This window comes from Drosophila ananassae, chromosome 3L (genome assembly GCF_017639315.1).
Source record: "Drosophila ananassae strain 14024-0371.13 chromosome 3L, ASM1763931v2, whole genome shotgun sequence".
Classification (NCBI taxonomy): Eukaryota; Metazoa; Arthropoda; class Insecta; order Diptera; family Drosophilidae; genus Drosophila; species Drosophila ananassae.
In genome coordinates this window covers 12,552,919-12,568,796 of record NC_057929.1, presented here as the reverse complement: position 1 = coordinate 12,568,796, position 15,878 = coordinate 12,552,919, and the positions used below count along the sequence as shown (strand labels likewise).

At 46.1% G+C, this 15,878-nt stretch overlaps 1 protein-coding gene across 2 annotated transcripts in view; it reads left to right on the top strand.

Annotated features, from left to right (window-relative positions):
• Window positions 1-14,974, top strand: part of LOC6494366 (protein krueppel) — a 33,208-nt gene extending 18,234 nt beyond the window's left edge. The window contains exons 1-2 of one of the 2 annotated variants that reach the window (XM_001960415.3): window positions 11,936-12,531; window positions 12,942-14,974. In XM_001960415.3, coding sequence (XP_001960451.1) covers window positions 12,495-12,531; window positions 12,942-14,416 — 1,512 coding nt within the window. In that variant the 5' untranslated portion in view covers window positions 11,936-12,494 and the 3' untranslated portion in view covers window positions 14,417-14,974. Of the gene's footprint in view, window positions 1-11,935; window positions 12,532-12,941 lie in introns of those variants that run through there. The other variant, XM_044715344.1, reaches the window with a different exon arrangement.
• Window positions 14,975-15,878: the final 904 nt, after the last annotated feature.

Sequence of the window (15,878 nt, the reverse complement as noted above, 5' to 3'; positions counted from 1 at the left end):
TCTGCGCATTGTTGAACGTTCTCACAGGTGTTCCCGGCTCAGGTGTTTGGCTTTTGTTTGCTGTCCGATGGAAAAGGGATTATCTTTCACAACGCCTTGCCCATTTGTGGTTGAGTGTCCAGGATGCGAATTGTTTTTTTTTCATCTGAGTAAAATATATTCTTAAAACAGAGTCTATTTTCAAAATTCAGGGGTGCTCGTTGTTGGAAAAAGAACACATTCGGGCCCCGGTGGATGCTCATTGCCAGCTAGTTTTTCTTAGTTGCCCCTCCCAGGCACGCACTTGGGGTCACACAAAGGTGACTATGTGCGGAGCTAAGCAAATGCATATGTCTTCTCCGAGAAGAGTTCTTTCCTCTCAGTTCGCTCCTCCCCATGCCCACACAAAAAACAATCACTTCCCCAAGTGGCGAGCACATGGAGACAATTGTTGCAGGAAATGAGACATTTGCTTGGGGTTTCTCCGGGAAATATTTGAACTTTTTAACATTTGAAATGCAGCAGGCGTTGAGCACGCTTGTCGGGCACCACTTTGTATTAACTCGGAGGGGGGACCACTAAAAAATGAATGGCCGACCAAAATAGAGTTTCTGCGCGATACAGGCACTCGGATAATTTTGTCTTAAATGGAGAGGAATTTGACGCAAAGAAAGTCATAAATTTTCGTCACAAGGAAACTCACTTAAATTATATTATCCCTTTTTGAGCACAGAGCGCAGAGGCGAAAAACCACGGCTTATACATCAATCCTCGGGAAAAGACAAAAGTCTTGTAGGCGCACTTAATGGGCCGTTTAATGTCCCAGCAAAATGCGCAAAACATTCAGGCTCAAAAAATACTACTCGTAGTTCGGAAAGCTGGGAAACTGGGCTTGACCGGCACTTAAAGTCGGGTGGCGGCTAATTTGTGCCACAACACACCAATGTGTCAATGTGCCGCCATAAAAGCACCAGGGGCAGGCAATATGAGGTGAGGAATCAGCCCCACGATACGCAACTTATTGCTCGTGTAAGCGAAAAAACGAAACGGACCTCACAGGGCTCTGGACGTCTGCAAATGATTGCATTCGCGTTTATCTGCCCTCTGTTAGAGAGTATAGCTGTGAAGGAATCTTTGATACCAGAATCTTGAAGCGCAGTTTGCAAAGAAACCTGAAGACCAGAATCCCCTGGAAGATACTATCTTGATTTATGCCAGCGATGAGTTAAAATCTGAATACACATAGCATGTTTGAGTGATTGAATTCCTTCCTCAAAGTCTATTGCAGAGCGTCCAATATTCGACTCTAACTTGGTCTGCATTTCCAGATTCCTTTTTTGGCTTAAGCGGCAATTTTTACGATTCGAGGACACTTAGGCTCTAATATCCTTTTTAGCACTCAACTAGGTTTTATTCCTCGGATTTTATTTCCGCAACTATTTCCAGTCATGTGAATAACTTGTGGTTTTTCTATCTCCATCTGCGCCGTTCAAGGACCTCTCCTCCATTCACGACAATGACACTTGTCACCGGAGTGTCAATCCTTTGCAGGTTGCCACAGGATGTGAGATGCGTAATGTGAGACGAACGCCGGGTTGCACTTGGAGAGAAAGTGTTTGTTTCCCACACATGGAAAGGATACAAGGTTTCAGGCTGCGCCGTTTTCATGTCATGGGAAAGTGAATGCAACACATTACCAAACATCCTTTTCTGGCATCCTTGCATCTCCCCTGCATTACGGTGCATATTAAATAATAAGTGTGCAAGTGAAGTTGCATTTCGCATTAATTAATCATTACTTCATGCTTGGCCGAGTGGACTAATCCCGAAACGAAATCTGTGTCGGTCAAGAGAGGACTCGGACCTGACCATGTGGGAACTAAGCGATATCCTGTGGCGAACCCGTTTCAAAGAAATCTCGTAAGATGCTCATTATGATTTGATGCTGCAGTGCCCCAGAAAATAAAGGGATGCCTTACCGAGCCGGCTCATCATCAATAAGGTATAACATGTTGCGAAATTTCAGAGTACTGAGTACTCACTCACTCATCCTTTTTAGCTGGTCAATGTGGCCAGCAGACAAAAGCAATAGAAAAGAACCAGGCGGTCCTCAAGTAGAGCCAAGGCCCAGACAAAGGATTTACTCTTTGTTTCCGTTTTGTAAGGGAACGTCCAAGGAATAAAATAGATTCGTATTACCGCATTGTGATACTTTCTAAAGAATTTCGGGGCGAAAATGCAACATTACATACTTAGTCGCAAGGATTGCTAACCTGCGGACATTACGGTAGTATAGCTCGCCCAGTTCCCGTTTTTAGAAAAATTCACGATATTACTCATTAAGAAAGTCACACGGAGAACTAAATGGCAAATGTGACTCACAACCACTGAATGACATTTTTAATGCCCTTGCCTGTTATCTGATACGATTTACTTTCACTTAACAAGACAGGTTTGCAGAATATAACTAAATCTTGATAAGGAAAAGGGTCCTTAAATGTTCTTTTTTGCTCCATTGATTGAAAATTCAGAACCCGACGCCCCGAGATTGGGAATTTCCCCTGAAATCGATAAAAAGTAGACTTGGCTTCTAGTGTTACTCTCCCACTCCCGCCATTTAAGGACTTAATTGGAGGATCGGATTGGAAGGTATTGATCTCATGCACCTCGAAGAGCACTTGTATTCACAAATAGTTCCAAGGCCCGCATGTCTGAGTCAGTCGGAAAAGATAGTGGGCAAACGTGATTCCACAAAACTAAGCACCAAAGTATGCTCCATTACGTTTGCATCTGTACGCCTGCACATATTTCCCATAAATTACTGCCCAGTTACGTTGCGTAAATTGATTGAATATTGCAAGGGCAATTTGTATTCAAAAACGGATTACCAACGAGCGGAAATATTTAGTTACTATCGATTTAAGTGCCCATTCTAAGTGGGGCTGGGCAGGCCGCGGGTATGGAAGCTAAAGAATGCCACTCCGGATATTCTTGTTTAATTTAAATGAGCACTGGAACGATGCGGGCTTTCTTTTATTTCACACTCGATTCACTCTCCATTTTATTTTTCTCGTCTTGACAAAATAAACGAGGAAAACTGTGGAAAGTATTTACGAATTTAACCGCAAAAGTCTCCCCAATAAAATGTACTTTCACCTTTTTTGCAATACGATAAGCGATCATTATTGGACCACACAATACCTGGCCGGAAACTCCTGCTTTGTTGTGAGTCCACAAATTCGATCGTTTAATCGTTGCCAAGGACCTGCCTACGCGGAAATGAAATTTGAATGTCTCGAGGGCGTGTCCGCACGCCTATTGTTCCCGATTTGACGTGGAAATTATAGAAAATATCCCCGGCTCTGATATACGCGCACAATCGAAATCGAAAGTTGCCTGGACTACACGCTGATACCGGAAATGGTTTTCACTTTTATCGAGCGCCTCTCTGATTTATTTGTGTTTTATGTCCTAGTTACCCAAGTGTCGGGTTTCTGTTCGAGGGATAAGGACTCGTCCAAGAACCGTCAGTCCACAAACAAGGAGTGGAAAAAATGAAATTCAACGAGGCATATGTGTTTTGTAGCGCATGAACTTGTTTTCCTTGCGGAGGAGCGCAGGACTCACATTTTGCATGCTTGCCTCAATGCACACATTCTTCGGCTTCCTTTCCGCCGAGGACTCCCTGGTCAGCGGGCCAGCCAAAGCCGAAGATGTCCTGCCTACCCATGTGTTTAAAATTCGTTATCCTTTTGCGCAAGATTGAACATATTTTGCGTGGGTTTCGGTTGGGTATCCATGATTAGGGTCAGAATTCTATTCTGTTTTCAGATTTTCAGTTTGGCTTAGGCTTCTGTGACTTTGTGGAAGCGGATGGCAAGGATTTGCCTTGGACACAAGCTAATGACACTAAGCAGGAAAGGAATTCAGCTCCACGGGTTGCATTGCATGGGTTCCGTGTCTATCGATTGGAGTGGCGGTAGACCTCGGTTCCATCACTCTGTTGGGTCAAGTTCATTAGTCCCCTCTTGACTGGCGCCACAAAATAAATAAATATTTGACCTGACCAAATGGCAGTCACTATTGGAGTGCTTTCAGCTTGGGAGGAGATAGGAGGGGACCTGCCCAACCTCACCCACAAAGGGGCCAAGTTCACCAATATTTTAATTTCCAACTCGGTGTCGCCCCCTCCCTGGAAATTTCTCTTCGCTTATCGGTCGCTTAGCCGGTGACAGTCGATTGAAATTGCAATTGAGTAAACAGAGCCGGAAATGCATTTGCTTTCACCGACAATCGCTGACCAGGCAGACTGGGTTATCTCCCGGTTCCCCCGGAGACTCGAGGCTCGTCGGGTGTACCAGCAATCGCTGTAAAAACATTTCTCGATTATCGCCGCTCATCGCCTGTATTTTTCCTCAATTTTATTAACAACAATTTTTTAATTTCCCCAAAGGGTGATGGGATGCGAAGGCGGAGTAGATGACCAGAAATTGCGATACTCGGCTGAAAAGAAGACGTGCGAATTCAAAGCCCACGCCGATTGCGGCAAACATCTGAGGGATTACCGTGCCACTGCGTTTTGTCACCTAACTGGGGCATGACTACCCATATACCGACACCTCCCCACATCCTTCCTCAGACACGGCCTGGGGCGGTCGATCAAGGGGACTACAAGAAAGGATAATCCTGTTCGAATCGATGTCTGTTAATTTGTTACAACATCACGTAAGAATGAGCCGGCGAATCGATAATTTATAAAAATGCCGCAAGGTGACATTTCAATTTGCTGTCTGGGCAACGGGAGAGATACGTGTTCGCATAGTAGGGTTAAGTGCTTACCGAATGGCCTCGACGTGACCTGGCCGGGTTTTAATTTGACCTTTTTTCCCGGTTTCACGAGCACCAGCATCCCGTATCCCGTTTCCTTGGCGCCAATCCTGAAAGATTACCATATAGAGTTCTTAAATCAACAGATACTTGGATTCTATTACGTTTATTTTTAGGACTAAGGATCCGAAATGGATTTCCTTCATTGGGGTTTGGCCTTCCTGGTTTGGCGGACTACTGGAAGGTATTTGAAGCGTTTCCGATCCTAAAAAGTATGTACTTATGGGCCGCATGACAGGAATAAAAAATGTCACAAAGTAGGAAAAAGAACAACTTTTGAGCATTGAAAATTCTTCAACTGGAGTCTCGAGCAGCGTCCTTTGTGGAACGTCAAAGAGTCTGCAGTAAATGCCTATTGAAGTGGGCCACGCTGGAATTATGATTAATGACTCCGCCGAAAGAAAAGTTAGCCAACTGGCTGAGTGTCGCAGGAATTTTTAATGGTCTGTCCCGGTGCCGATCTAAACAAAGCTAAAAGGTCAGTGACAAGAGAAAAAATTAACGGAGCCCGGGACTTGTACAATTTTTAAGGAGCGAAGGAGCAAAAAAGTGCTCTTGTGAAAGGAGCTGCGCTCCTGCAAGCCATAAATCATACGTTTGATTTGAGGACACCTAGGGACTTACTTCATTTGTTGTAGGTGGCAATAGAGTTGATTAATTGATAGCGACAGAGCCTGCAAAGGATTGGCCGATGAAAATCGCCATTTGGCTCGCTTGTTGACAACTGCTCCTTACAAATCCCGCTCCTAGTCCTCGTCCTGGATGGATGCGTGTGGCCCTGTTCCCACCCCTCGTCACAACAATTGTCGCCCAGCTGTCAACAGCAAATCAATGCAATTTACAGCTTCATTTTTGCAAATTTACGCTAAAAAACAGAGCTGACAAGTAAAAGAGCCGGTCCGCTGACAGGCCACTGCTAACAAAGGACCCGTCCTGCCATCCCCCATGCCAAGTTTCGGCCCGAAAAGCTGCTCAACCGTGTGCAACGCGATACTTTTCTAATTTTTGTAGTTTTAATGCCTTCTTTGGTTCTTCTTTCTGCTGCCTGACTTTTCTAGGACTTCGCTTTGTCTAATTGCCAAACAATCGCCGCCTGATTATCCTGTCAAGCCGAAACTTTGTGCGGTTTCCACTGCGTAGTTCTGCCTAATTGGATTGACTTGCAGACATGTGAGTGACATCACGTCGTCATCTCCATCGCACCTTTCCGTTTTTGGCGCCACTCTAAAATCGCACGCAAAACGCGCGTTCCGTGAACGGCCATGACTGGGATTGGGGCTTATCATTCCGCTTTGAAGAAAATAGCGCACTTGGGATTATAAATCAATCTTGTTTTGTCCTGTAGCTAAATTAGTACCACCTATATGTATGGAGCAGTACCAGCAAGCAATTGCTTTACTCATTTTGTGGGTTAATTGGTCATATCATTGCCTACGTGACACGCTGCCGCGTTTTGTTGCCAAGTCTACTTTTGTTTTCGTACAGGTCCCCCACTCTTTGAAACTGAGACCGAAAGGAGGCTCCGGCGAGTTCTTTAAAAAATAAATAGCTTTGGCGCTGATAACAAACTGGTTGACTAAAAATGCGCTCCGGGTGCATTGTACGACCTATTGATAAGCCAAGCAAAATCCTTGATCTTGACGTTGCGTTTCAACTCGCAAATTTATGTTGCCCGTGGAAGCGGCTTAAATTTTTATAGGTATTGTTCTAACAAAATCGAGCTTAGCAGCGGCGCAGTGCAAGTATTGAACAGTTGATAAGAGTGAGAGCACTTGGAGCGAAAAGTTTCTGACACGCAACAATTGGCCCGGCGGCACCGCTAATCAGAATGATAAGAGCCAGCTTCAGAAAAAGGTTCGGCAATTGTACGCCTGGGCGTTGTTTGCATCGGTCCCCCGATAAACCGTGGAGAAATTTGGCTTGGGGTGCGCTCCGAGTCCTGCCCATGAACTAAGAAACACTTAAAGTGCAGATATCCTGACACAACAGAGAAATCTACAGGTCGGAAGCAACTGTCGGAAAAGAACTCCAATGATTGATATTGAATGGTTCTGTTTTCTGTTGAATAAAGGAGTGTGGCACCGGATGTAGGAATTGCCAACAATGATGAAACGGTCAATAGCCAAAGAGCCGTGTTGAAGGGCACGGCCTATCCAGGTTCCTCTATTACCTTGCATAAGAACAATTATAAAAAATTCATCAATAACACTAAGATATCTATTATACGGATGTAGCATTTGTAGCATAGCATTTGGATGGCCAGATACTGAGATACTCTTCACGATCGGAAAAGCAGCCCGCCGTTTCGAAATCCCTTCCACAAGTTTCTTTAATGAAACCAGCTTAAGCCGGAGATTAATCTTGATCTGCGGAACTGCGGTTGGCACGTTGCGCCATAGGCTTGGAACATCCTGGCGCTTGTAGTAGATCAAGAATAATCGGGCTCCTTAAGTTAACTATAATCCAAGTATGATCACTGGATCAGTGGCTAAGCAACATGTTCCGGGGTTCGAGACACCCACTACCTGTGCAGGTCAGCTACTCGGACCAACTGGTTTAGCTTAATCCAGGGATTTAACTTTTTCGCCATGCCTGCTAATAAAAAGCAATAACGCTACAATTTCTTTTTACTCGGCCAGGCTTTTACCTCATTCCTGCAGCTGTTTCCACGGATTAGGGTAGAAAAAACATGTTACGTCTACCTCCACAAACGGATTAAATTTTTTGAAACATATAAGTCAGTCTTAAGCATGGCGATTAAGCTTGATCCCCTGCGAAGGGGCGTAATATTTACGGATTTTCCTCTAAATCCTTCGGCTAATCTCCGGCTTAGAGCGCGGCGCGATTTTTTTCGCGGCTTGGCCTGCATTGTTTTTTTTGTTCGTTTTCTTCGATTCGCAAGAAAGCAGGCCTCTGGGCCAATGAGGATCATAATTATGGAATTCCTAAATAAACGAGGAAGGGCAGACGGCGAGCGCGTCGACTGACCTACCTGTAAGCGTGGGTAGGAAGGACTCTGCTCTACTCTGTCCCAGGCTTGCCGGCTACCACAGGTAGCCAGAACCAGCCTTGAGTTGCCGGCAATTAAGAAGTCAAATTTCACTTAAAAACAAAACAAAAAATCGCCTAACGAAAAACAATGCAAAAAATGTCCCTAGACTGAACTAAATCCGGCTTAGGAAAGTCGATTGTCAGCGGGTCCTTGCATCATCAGCAAGGTCAGACAGCCGTCCAGTTCTGATCATTTGCATGCAGCAAGGATCGTAAACGAATTCGCCGCGTCCTCGCCGCCGAGGCAGCCTGGCCGGCTCTCCTTTTTTCCCACACTTTTTATGCCGCCCTTGACTTTTTTAATATGGGTGGTTTGACTTTTTTACTGGACATCGCCGACGTCTAGCAGGAGTACTTCCGTTTTTTACATTTTTTATGGCGGATCTGGCTACCTGACAGTTTATGGACGTTGTCCGTTTTTTAACTGGGATAGTACTTCGAAGCCCTTCGTAAATATTTTTGAATGAAAGCCTCCGCATATTAGTACGAGTCACACTAATAGTTTTTATTAAAATTAGTCCGGGTATAGCCCATAGATCCACAAAATATGTGGAAAGCATGCTTCTACTCTCAGACACTCGTGGTCTGGGCAAACACATTACCGTGGTCATTTGGACCAGGCGGATTAGCCGTCCTAATCCTCGGACGAGGGTGTTATTTACACGCAGCAGGCCAGCATCTTTTCTCTCATAAGTTTTGCTAGTAATTAGCAGAATGTGTTTCAAAATTATGCATTAGCCAGCACCGAAAATGAAATTATTAAAACCAAATGCATGAGTTGTAGAACAAACATTAAAAGTAGGAACATGAACCAACTTATCAAAATTTTCATAATCCGCCTGTGCCTGTGGTCGCCTAATCCTGATCCTTGAAGGAATTCTCCGCGACCAGCTTAGCTAATCCGAAGTTCCGAGGCTTCCTGATTAGATCACTGGGCGGCTCATTCAGGAAAACATTGGCGTACGTCTTTAATCTAACCCTTCCCTTCGATATTTGAAGAATAGACCCACATGCGTTCGCAGTTCACGACCTTAGCAGAAGGCAAGGAACCCAGGACACACCTTTTGATCCTCCTCATTAATTTGATATAGACATTGGGGGAATCTCTAAGCGTGCTGAGCGTATGCCGAGTCCTTAAAAAATAGTAAAATTGAATTTAGGGAGGCGGATGCTGCTGCTAACGAAGATACTTTGGGGTAGTTTTTTCCCTTTAAGACACCTATCCGAAGACTTTTTTATTCTTGCCGAAATGGGCATCGCCTGCCGAGGAAGCAGTCCTCCATAATGTGGTTCCGCCAAGCTCATACAGTTTACCACTAAGCTCCTCTTTAATCCAAGCTGAGCTGAGATCACCCAGGCCGCAGGATTCAGCTCGTACGGGTTTCCGAAAGGGGTTTCCCATCCCATTAAAAAGTAGATTTAAACAGTTACGCATTTCCATCCTTGGCTTAGGAAAAGCGATTATCGCGCGGCTAATGATGAGTCCGCGGGAAAGCTTCTGGTCGCAGCTCTAAGCGGAAGGATTACGGAAGAGATCGCGTGGGTGCTGTGGAATTTCTCAAAGGCTTACGGTTAAATGCAACAGAATCGCCTAATGCACTTTAAGTACCTTTCATCTCTATTCCAATATTTGGTAATGTTGTACCAACCACTCATCATTATCGAATCGTCACATCCCGTTCGTCTATAAATCACGAAACCGCACCCTTTAGAACCTAAATAAAATCGATTGAGTGTTACAAATGACTAAAAAATTGTGGGCACACTCATGGCTTGCCAAACAATAAAAAAGATCCCCTATCCTGTGCTCCTGGGGTGGCTGCAAGGCGCATGCGCGGCGTCCGACGTTTTAAGCCTTCACTTTCGCTTTTCGCTTTTATTTCTCTGCTTTCCCCCTTTTTTTATGAAACAATTGCCTCTTTGTTGACAGCCCTCGTTTTCATTCGATATATTTGTTCAAAATTTGTCTTTTTTTCGGAAAAAGTTTCAATTTTAGTTTGGGCTGGGCATATTGTGTTTATTTTCCAAAGGGTAAGCCGAACTAGACGCAGCTGCTGGCCGCTGAGTTTTAACGAAATTTTAGCAGAGTGGAACATAAAACCGAAGTAGTTCGAGATTAGAAAATGTGTTATGGGAAATCGAAAATAAAAAATGTTGGCCCAGGTTAGTTCCTCCGGCGGATAGCTTATCAAGAGTACGTACGCACTTTCCTACGCACTATTGACCCACTTCCACGCACACAGCTTAGCACGTGTTGTTCGGCTATGGGGATAGAGTTGGTGGGCTTTGTGACTTGAAATCGCGAATACTTTCGTCCCCTGATTGTGTCACGCTCGATAAGGCCCGGATCTTATTAAAATCCGTTGAGCTGAGGTTGCTTTGTCAACACCAGGCCTCGCCCGCTTATCAAGCAAACATGGCATCTTCTGACTAATTCCCAAACCTGGAAAGAGCGATTTCCTGAAACTAGAAGAGTAAGTTCTGTCCGAAACCTCAGAAGTCGTTATCAATAGGGTCATCTCGGGAGCATGAATATTGTTTAATGCTTCTGCGAATTTTTCTGTTTTTGCTTTATTTTTGCCAGCATCTTTCGCTGAAACCATCCGTGCTCTTGGACGGCGAAAATATTCGAAATTTACGTAACATTATGCAGAGCAAGGATATGCCCCTGCTAGGGCTATTGTTCGGTTTCACTTTCGGAAATTCCACGGTAGTTCGCATTAACCGCCCGGCGAGTCCTGCGCGTCCTACGCGTCCTTGGCCTACCTACAAAAACCAGCAGAACGATCTGGACCCATTTTCAGCATAAGTCCAGCGCAGCATGTCCTTGCCATAAAAATCAACATAAAACAATTTAAAAGTCAATCCGCAAAGTCACCAGCAACGCCCGGAGAGGCAGATATGCATGTTTCGACGTTCCTACTCCGTTGACTGTTTTTTAGGAAGGGGTTCGCCGGGCTCTGGGCTGCTACCTGTGTCCGTTTTTTACTAGTTCCTTTTTTACGATGTACGATTTGTTTTTTAGTCGTGTGCCAATAATTATTTAGCCATTAAACTGGACTGCCGAGCGGGGCGGGTCGGGCGGATGCTCAACAGGCACCGGGAAGGGACAGCCACTGGAGAAAAACTCACTCGGTGATTTTTTAAAACCACTCCTGCCGCGTTGGGGACTCGGACTCGACAAGCTGATGCTTTGTTTACTTCCGCTTACTCGTACAGCGCACGCTTGAAATTCCACCCCATCCATGGCATCTCTTTTCATGACTTTTGGCTCTTTCGCTCTCGCTTCCCTTTCGCCGAGGCCTCCTTTGGCGTTCATCCCCTTCGGGTCGCCTGAGTCTTTTCGCAGCGCTCATGGTTCAAAGGGGAAATGTCGACGAATCATGCGAGTGAGTTTTTTTGTGGTCTTTACCCGGTTCGCAGCCGCTCGCTCGGCCATGATCCTTGCTCCACTTAGAACAGCCTTAGAGTGCAGTTTTTTATGAAGGCTCTAAAAACACCGGGGCTCCGGAAGTGGCCATAAGATTTTTACACTCCTTTATGGCTAGTGCATAGTTTTGACTTTCATTTTTTATGGCTACAAAAAACGGTAAGGCCATAAAACAACCAAGCTCGTCCTCCTTAAAAAAAGACCAACAAAAAACAGGCTCTGCTAGCAGGAGTCCACTCCGGCAGGCGACTTGCGACTTCGACATTGAAACGTCCCTCCGGCCCACCGGCCGTCTCTGTCGCACCAATTTGCATATGAAAAATCAGCACTTTTAGGTAAAAACAAAAAGTAAAAAAGGAAAAAAACGAGCTGATGAAAAACGAAAAGATACTCAACTCGGCTGAGTGCTCCGGTCCCAGTTTACCTGCTTCTCCGAGTCTACGGATCGGTTTTCGCCGTCGCCTGATGCTTTCTCCTCCTTCCTGCACGGCACTCGCGTGTGTGTGAGCGGGAGGGCGCATTGAGTGCGTGTCGTCGCTGTGTGAGTGCGTGAGAGGGTGAGTGGGATTGCTTCGCCGCGGCGAAGCGTACTTATAGTTAGCTCACGCAGCGAATTTGTATCAGTCGTGATTTGGTTCTGTTAGAGAGAGGAACAACCATTTTTGTGCCACACACTCAGCAACCGCCTCAACTCTTACACACACGCAAATTTGTTGCTTCAAAGGATTCGTCAGCAAAGGATACATCAAGCTGTATAAAGACGTGCTCCACCGCTCTCTTAACATCACTCCTCAGCGACCAGTCGTCACGTCAACATCTCAAGAAACTTGGCGTGTTAACGAACATCCAAGACGCGCAACAAACGAATACCTCCTGGCAAATGCAACTGCGAAGCAAGTCACTGAGACTTGAATAATTGCAACTACCTCATTTTGCATAATCGGTGAAGTTTTTTATAAAGGACACAGTGCAAACGCTCTACCTCAAAGTACAAAAGTGCGCGAATCGGAATACTCCATATCCCAAAAGTGAAAATTGCTCAAATGAGAATTTGTTCAAACTGATCCAGTTGAAAGCAGATTTCAAAGTGTTTTTGCTCAAGTGAAGGCAGAAGCGACAAACGCATCACACAAAACACCACATATTTATGGCCATATCAATGCTACAGGACGCCCAGACGCGAAGTAAGTACCACCACCCAGATTGGTCTTTAGACTACCTACATAGTGTTTAAGCCGCGCTTAACTTGGCCATCATATTTTCGGCAAATCTATCTACTCGGAACACAACTTAACTTCAATGGCCTATCTCCAACAATCAGTTAGTACTAGAGCCCTAGCCATTAGGGTTTGTTTACAAGTTTGGCCGAAACCGGCACCTAACTCATTGGCCCCAAAACAAAAGCTGGGAGCACAAAGAGCCAAGAGAAAAGGACTCTCGCACATGTTACATGTGTGAGATTGCTCTTACATGTCTGTGCTCTTAGCGAGAGACCTCTGGAGCCCCAGGCCCCACAACCAAGTCCTTCCCTGCAGGACTCACATGCAATCCTCCCATGAACGGTTTACTAACTCTTATATTTCTTCTGTTTCAGGCTTAGCTGCTGCATTGGCCGGCATCAAGAGAGAAGAAGTCGCCGTTGACCGCTCCATGTCGCTGTCGCCCCCCATGTCCGCCAACACATCAGCCACCAGCGCTGCCGCCATGTACCCAGCCATCGGTCTCCAGCAGGCGGCGGCCGCCTCGGCTTTCGGCATGCTCTCGCCCACCCAGCTGCTGGCCGCCAACCGCCAGGCTGCCGCCTTCATGGCCCAGCTGCCCATGAGCACACTGGCCAACACACTGTTCCCGCACAACCCGGCGGCCCTCTTCGGAGCCTGGGCTGCCCAACAGTCGATGCCGCCCCAGGGCACCCACTTGCACTCGCCGCCAGCCAGCCCGCACTCGCCAGTGGCCACGACGCCCCTGGGCAGCGGCAAGCATCCCCTGGGCTCCCCCAACAGCACTCCCCAGCACCACGAGCCCGCCAAGAAGGCCCGCAAGTTGTCGGTGAAGAAGGAGTTCCAGACAGAGATCAGCATGAGCGTGAACGACCTCTACCACACCCCAGGCGGACCCATCTCGCCGCCGTCCAGCGGAAGCTCGCCCAACTCCACACACGAGGGAGTGAGCGGCGGCGCTGGCGTTAGCGGTGCTTCCAAGGATCCTTCTCGCGACAAGAGCTTCACCTGCAAGATCTGCTCTCGCAGCTTCGGCTACAAGCACGTCCTGCAGAACCACGAACGCACCCACACCGGCGAGAAGCCCTTCGAGTGCCCGGAGTGCCACAAGCGTTTCACCCGTGACCACCATCTGAAAACCCACATGCGCCTGCACACAGGAGAGAAGCCGTACCACTGCTCCCACTGCGATCGCCAGTTCGTCCAGGTGGCCAACCTGAGACGCCACCTCCGCGTGCACACTGGAGAGCGGCCCTACACTTGCGAGATCTGCGACGGAAAGTTCAGCGATTCGAACCAACTCAAGTCCCACATGCTGGTCCACAACGGCGAAAAGCCGTTCGAGTGCGAACGCTGCCACATGAAGTTCCGCCGGCGCCACCATCTGATGAACCACAAGTGCGGCATCCAGTCGCCGCCCACTCCGGCTCTGTCGCCAGCCATGAGCGGGGACTACCCCATGGCCGTTACCTCCATGGCTCTGGAGGCGTCCACCAACAAGTTCGCGGCCATGTGCGCCAGCTATGGCGGCTCGGAGGAGTCGGTGGACCTCGAAAAGGGCACCATGGAGGATGACGCCCCCCTCGACTTGTCCGAGGACGGAGCCAGCTCGGTGGACGGGCACTGCAGCAGCTCTGGTCGTCGCAAGGCTGCGGACATTCGCCGCGTGTTCCGCCTGCCGCCCCCCCAGATCCTGCACGTTCCCAGCGACATGCCCGAGCAGACCGAGCCCGAGGACTTGAGCATGCACTCGCCGCGCTCCGCCGAGTCGCACGACCAGGCCGAGGACATCGACTTAGACGACCTGGACGACGCCGCAGCCCTCTACCTGCGCCAGCAGCACCACTAGACCAGTCCCACTGCCAATTGTACATAGCTGTGGTCAGTTTTCATCAGATGAAGTTGACGGGCAATGATCCACACAAAATTGAAAATTTTGCAATTCGAGTGGAGGGTGAAGATTGTTGCAACAGGAATTTAATGCTAAGTACAACTAACTATAGATCGACGATTTAGACACTTATAGAACTAATAGCACCCAAATCAAAAGCTAAAGATTGTACAAACCTAGGAGATACAATTGCCATAAGCTTGTGCCGCCAAAACCCCACCAAATCGAACCGAAAATGTCGTGCCATCCTCATGTATACTTTAAGTTATCGTTTTAAGTTCTTCGAATCTCTTCAGATTGTATATATCCACCCAGCAAATGAAAGCTGCCAATTGTAAATTACACAGCGCTCCAAAAATGTTATTGTGCTAAAAACGAAAGAAAAACTATTCGCACCTAATTTTTATTATTTACATAAGCCTATTTTAATCTTACGAATTCTTAAAGAAACAATGCCAATAATCACGAATCAAAATTAACTTTAAGTTAAACTAATAAACCATTTTTATTCTCTAATTGTTTTGTTTGCCACTGATATTTAAAACAATTATTTAATTACTAGCGCCTAGTTATGCATGAATCTCGTTTATTGATCCAAAAGATATGTTTTAGCTACACTTATATTAAACCTATTCTTAGTTTAGCAGTTGCGCATGCAATAGGAAAAATAAACTCATGAAAACAACGTTATTTCTTTTTATTTGAACCCTTTCCTCCAAAACTGATTATCCTTTATTCCGAAAGCACGCTTTTGCCCGAGAACACTGCAGAGACAGGCACCCACACTCATAGCTCACCTGTATATAAGTAATCACACTCAGTACCCCTAAGCATTAGCTCTAATTGTAAGAATTGAACCAAGTAAACAGGAAGAAATGCTATAACCAAATACCTCCAATACCTCTATGTATCGAAATTGTTGTGAGCTAGACAGTATATACAACAATTTGGCAATCGTACAATTCAACTGAATTTATATACAACATTTAGGATGAAATCGAAACTCAAACCAAAGTTATATGTATTGTACTTTTGATGGATATTTTATCGCAACCTAACATACGATTGAATACGATTTTTGAGCATTCGATAGCGTAAGCGTAGGGACTAAGTGTAAATACACCCTTTAGAGGTAATCCAACCGTAATCTGTAATCTGTACATAGTTTAGTGTGTATATAGCGAAAACCAAGGTATACTACAGAATAATTTTAGTGCAATCTTTGGTTCAGCTGTCGATGAGCGTTTTCGTCGACGTCCTTTGAGTTAGTTCGTTCTAATATCATAAAATGCAACAAAATATTGTGTAATTTTCTTTGTTCATTCAAATGTATGGTATACAAGTTCCTCAAGATTAAATGATTACAAAAATAATAAATCGGATAGCGAGCGCCTCTCGAGCCAAGTCCTTCGAAGCTCAG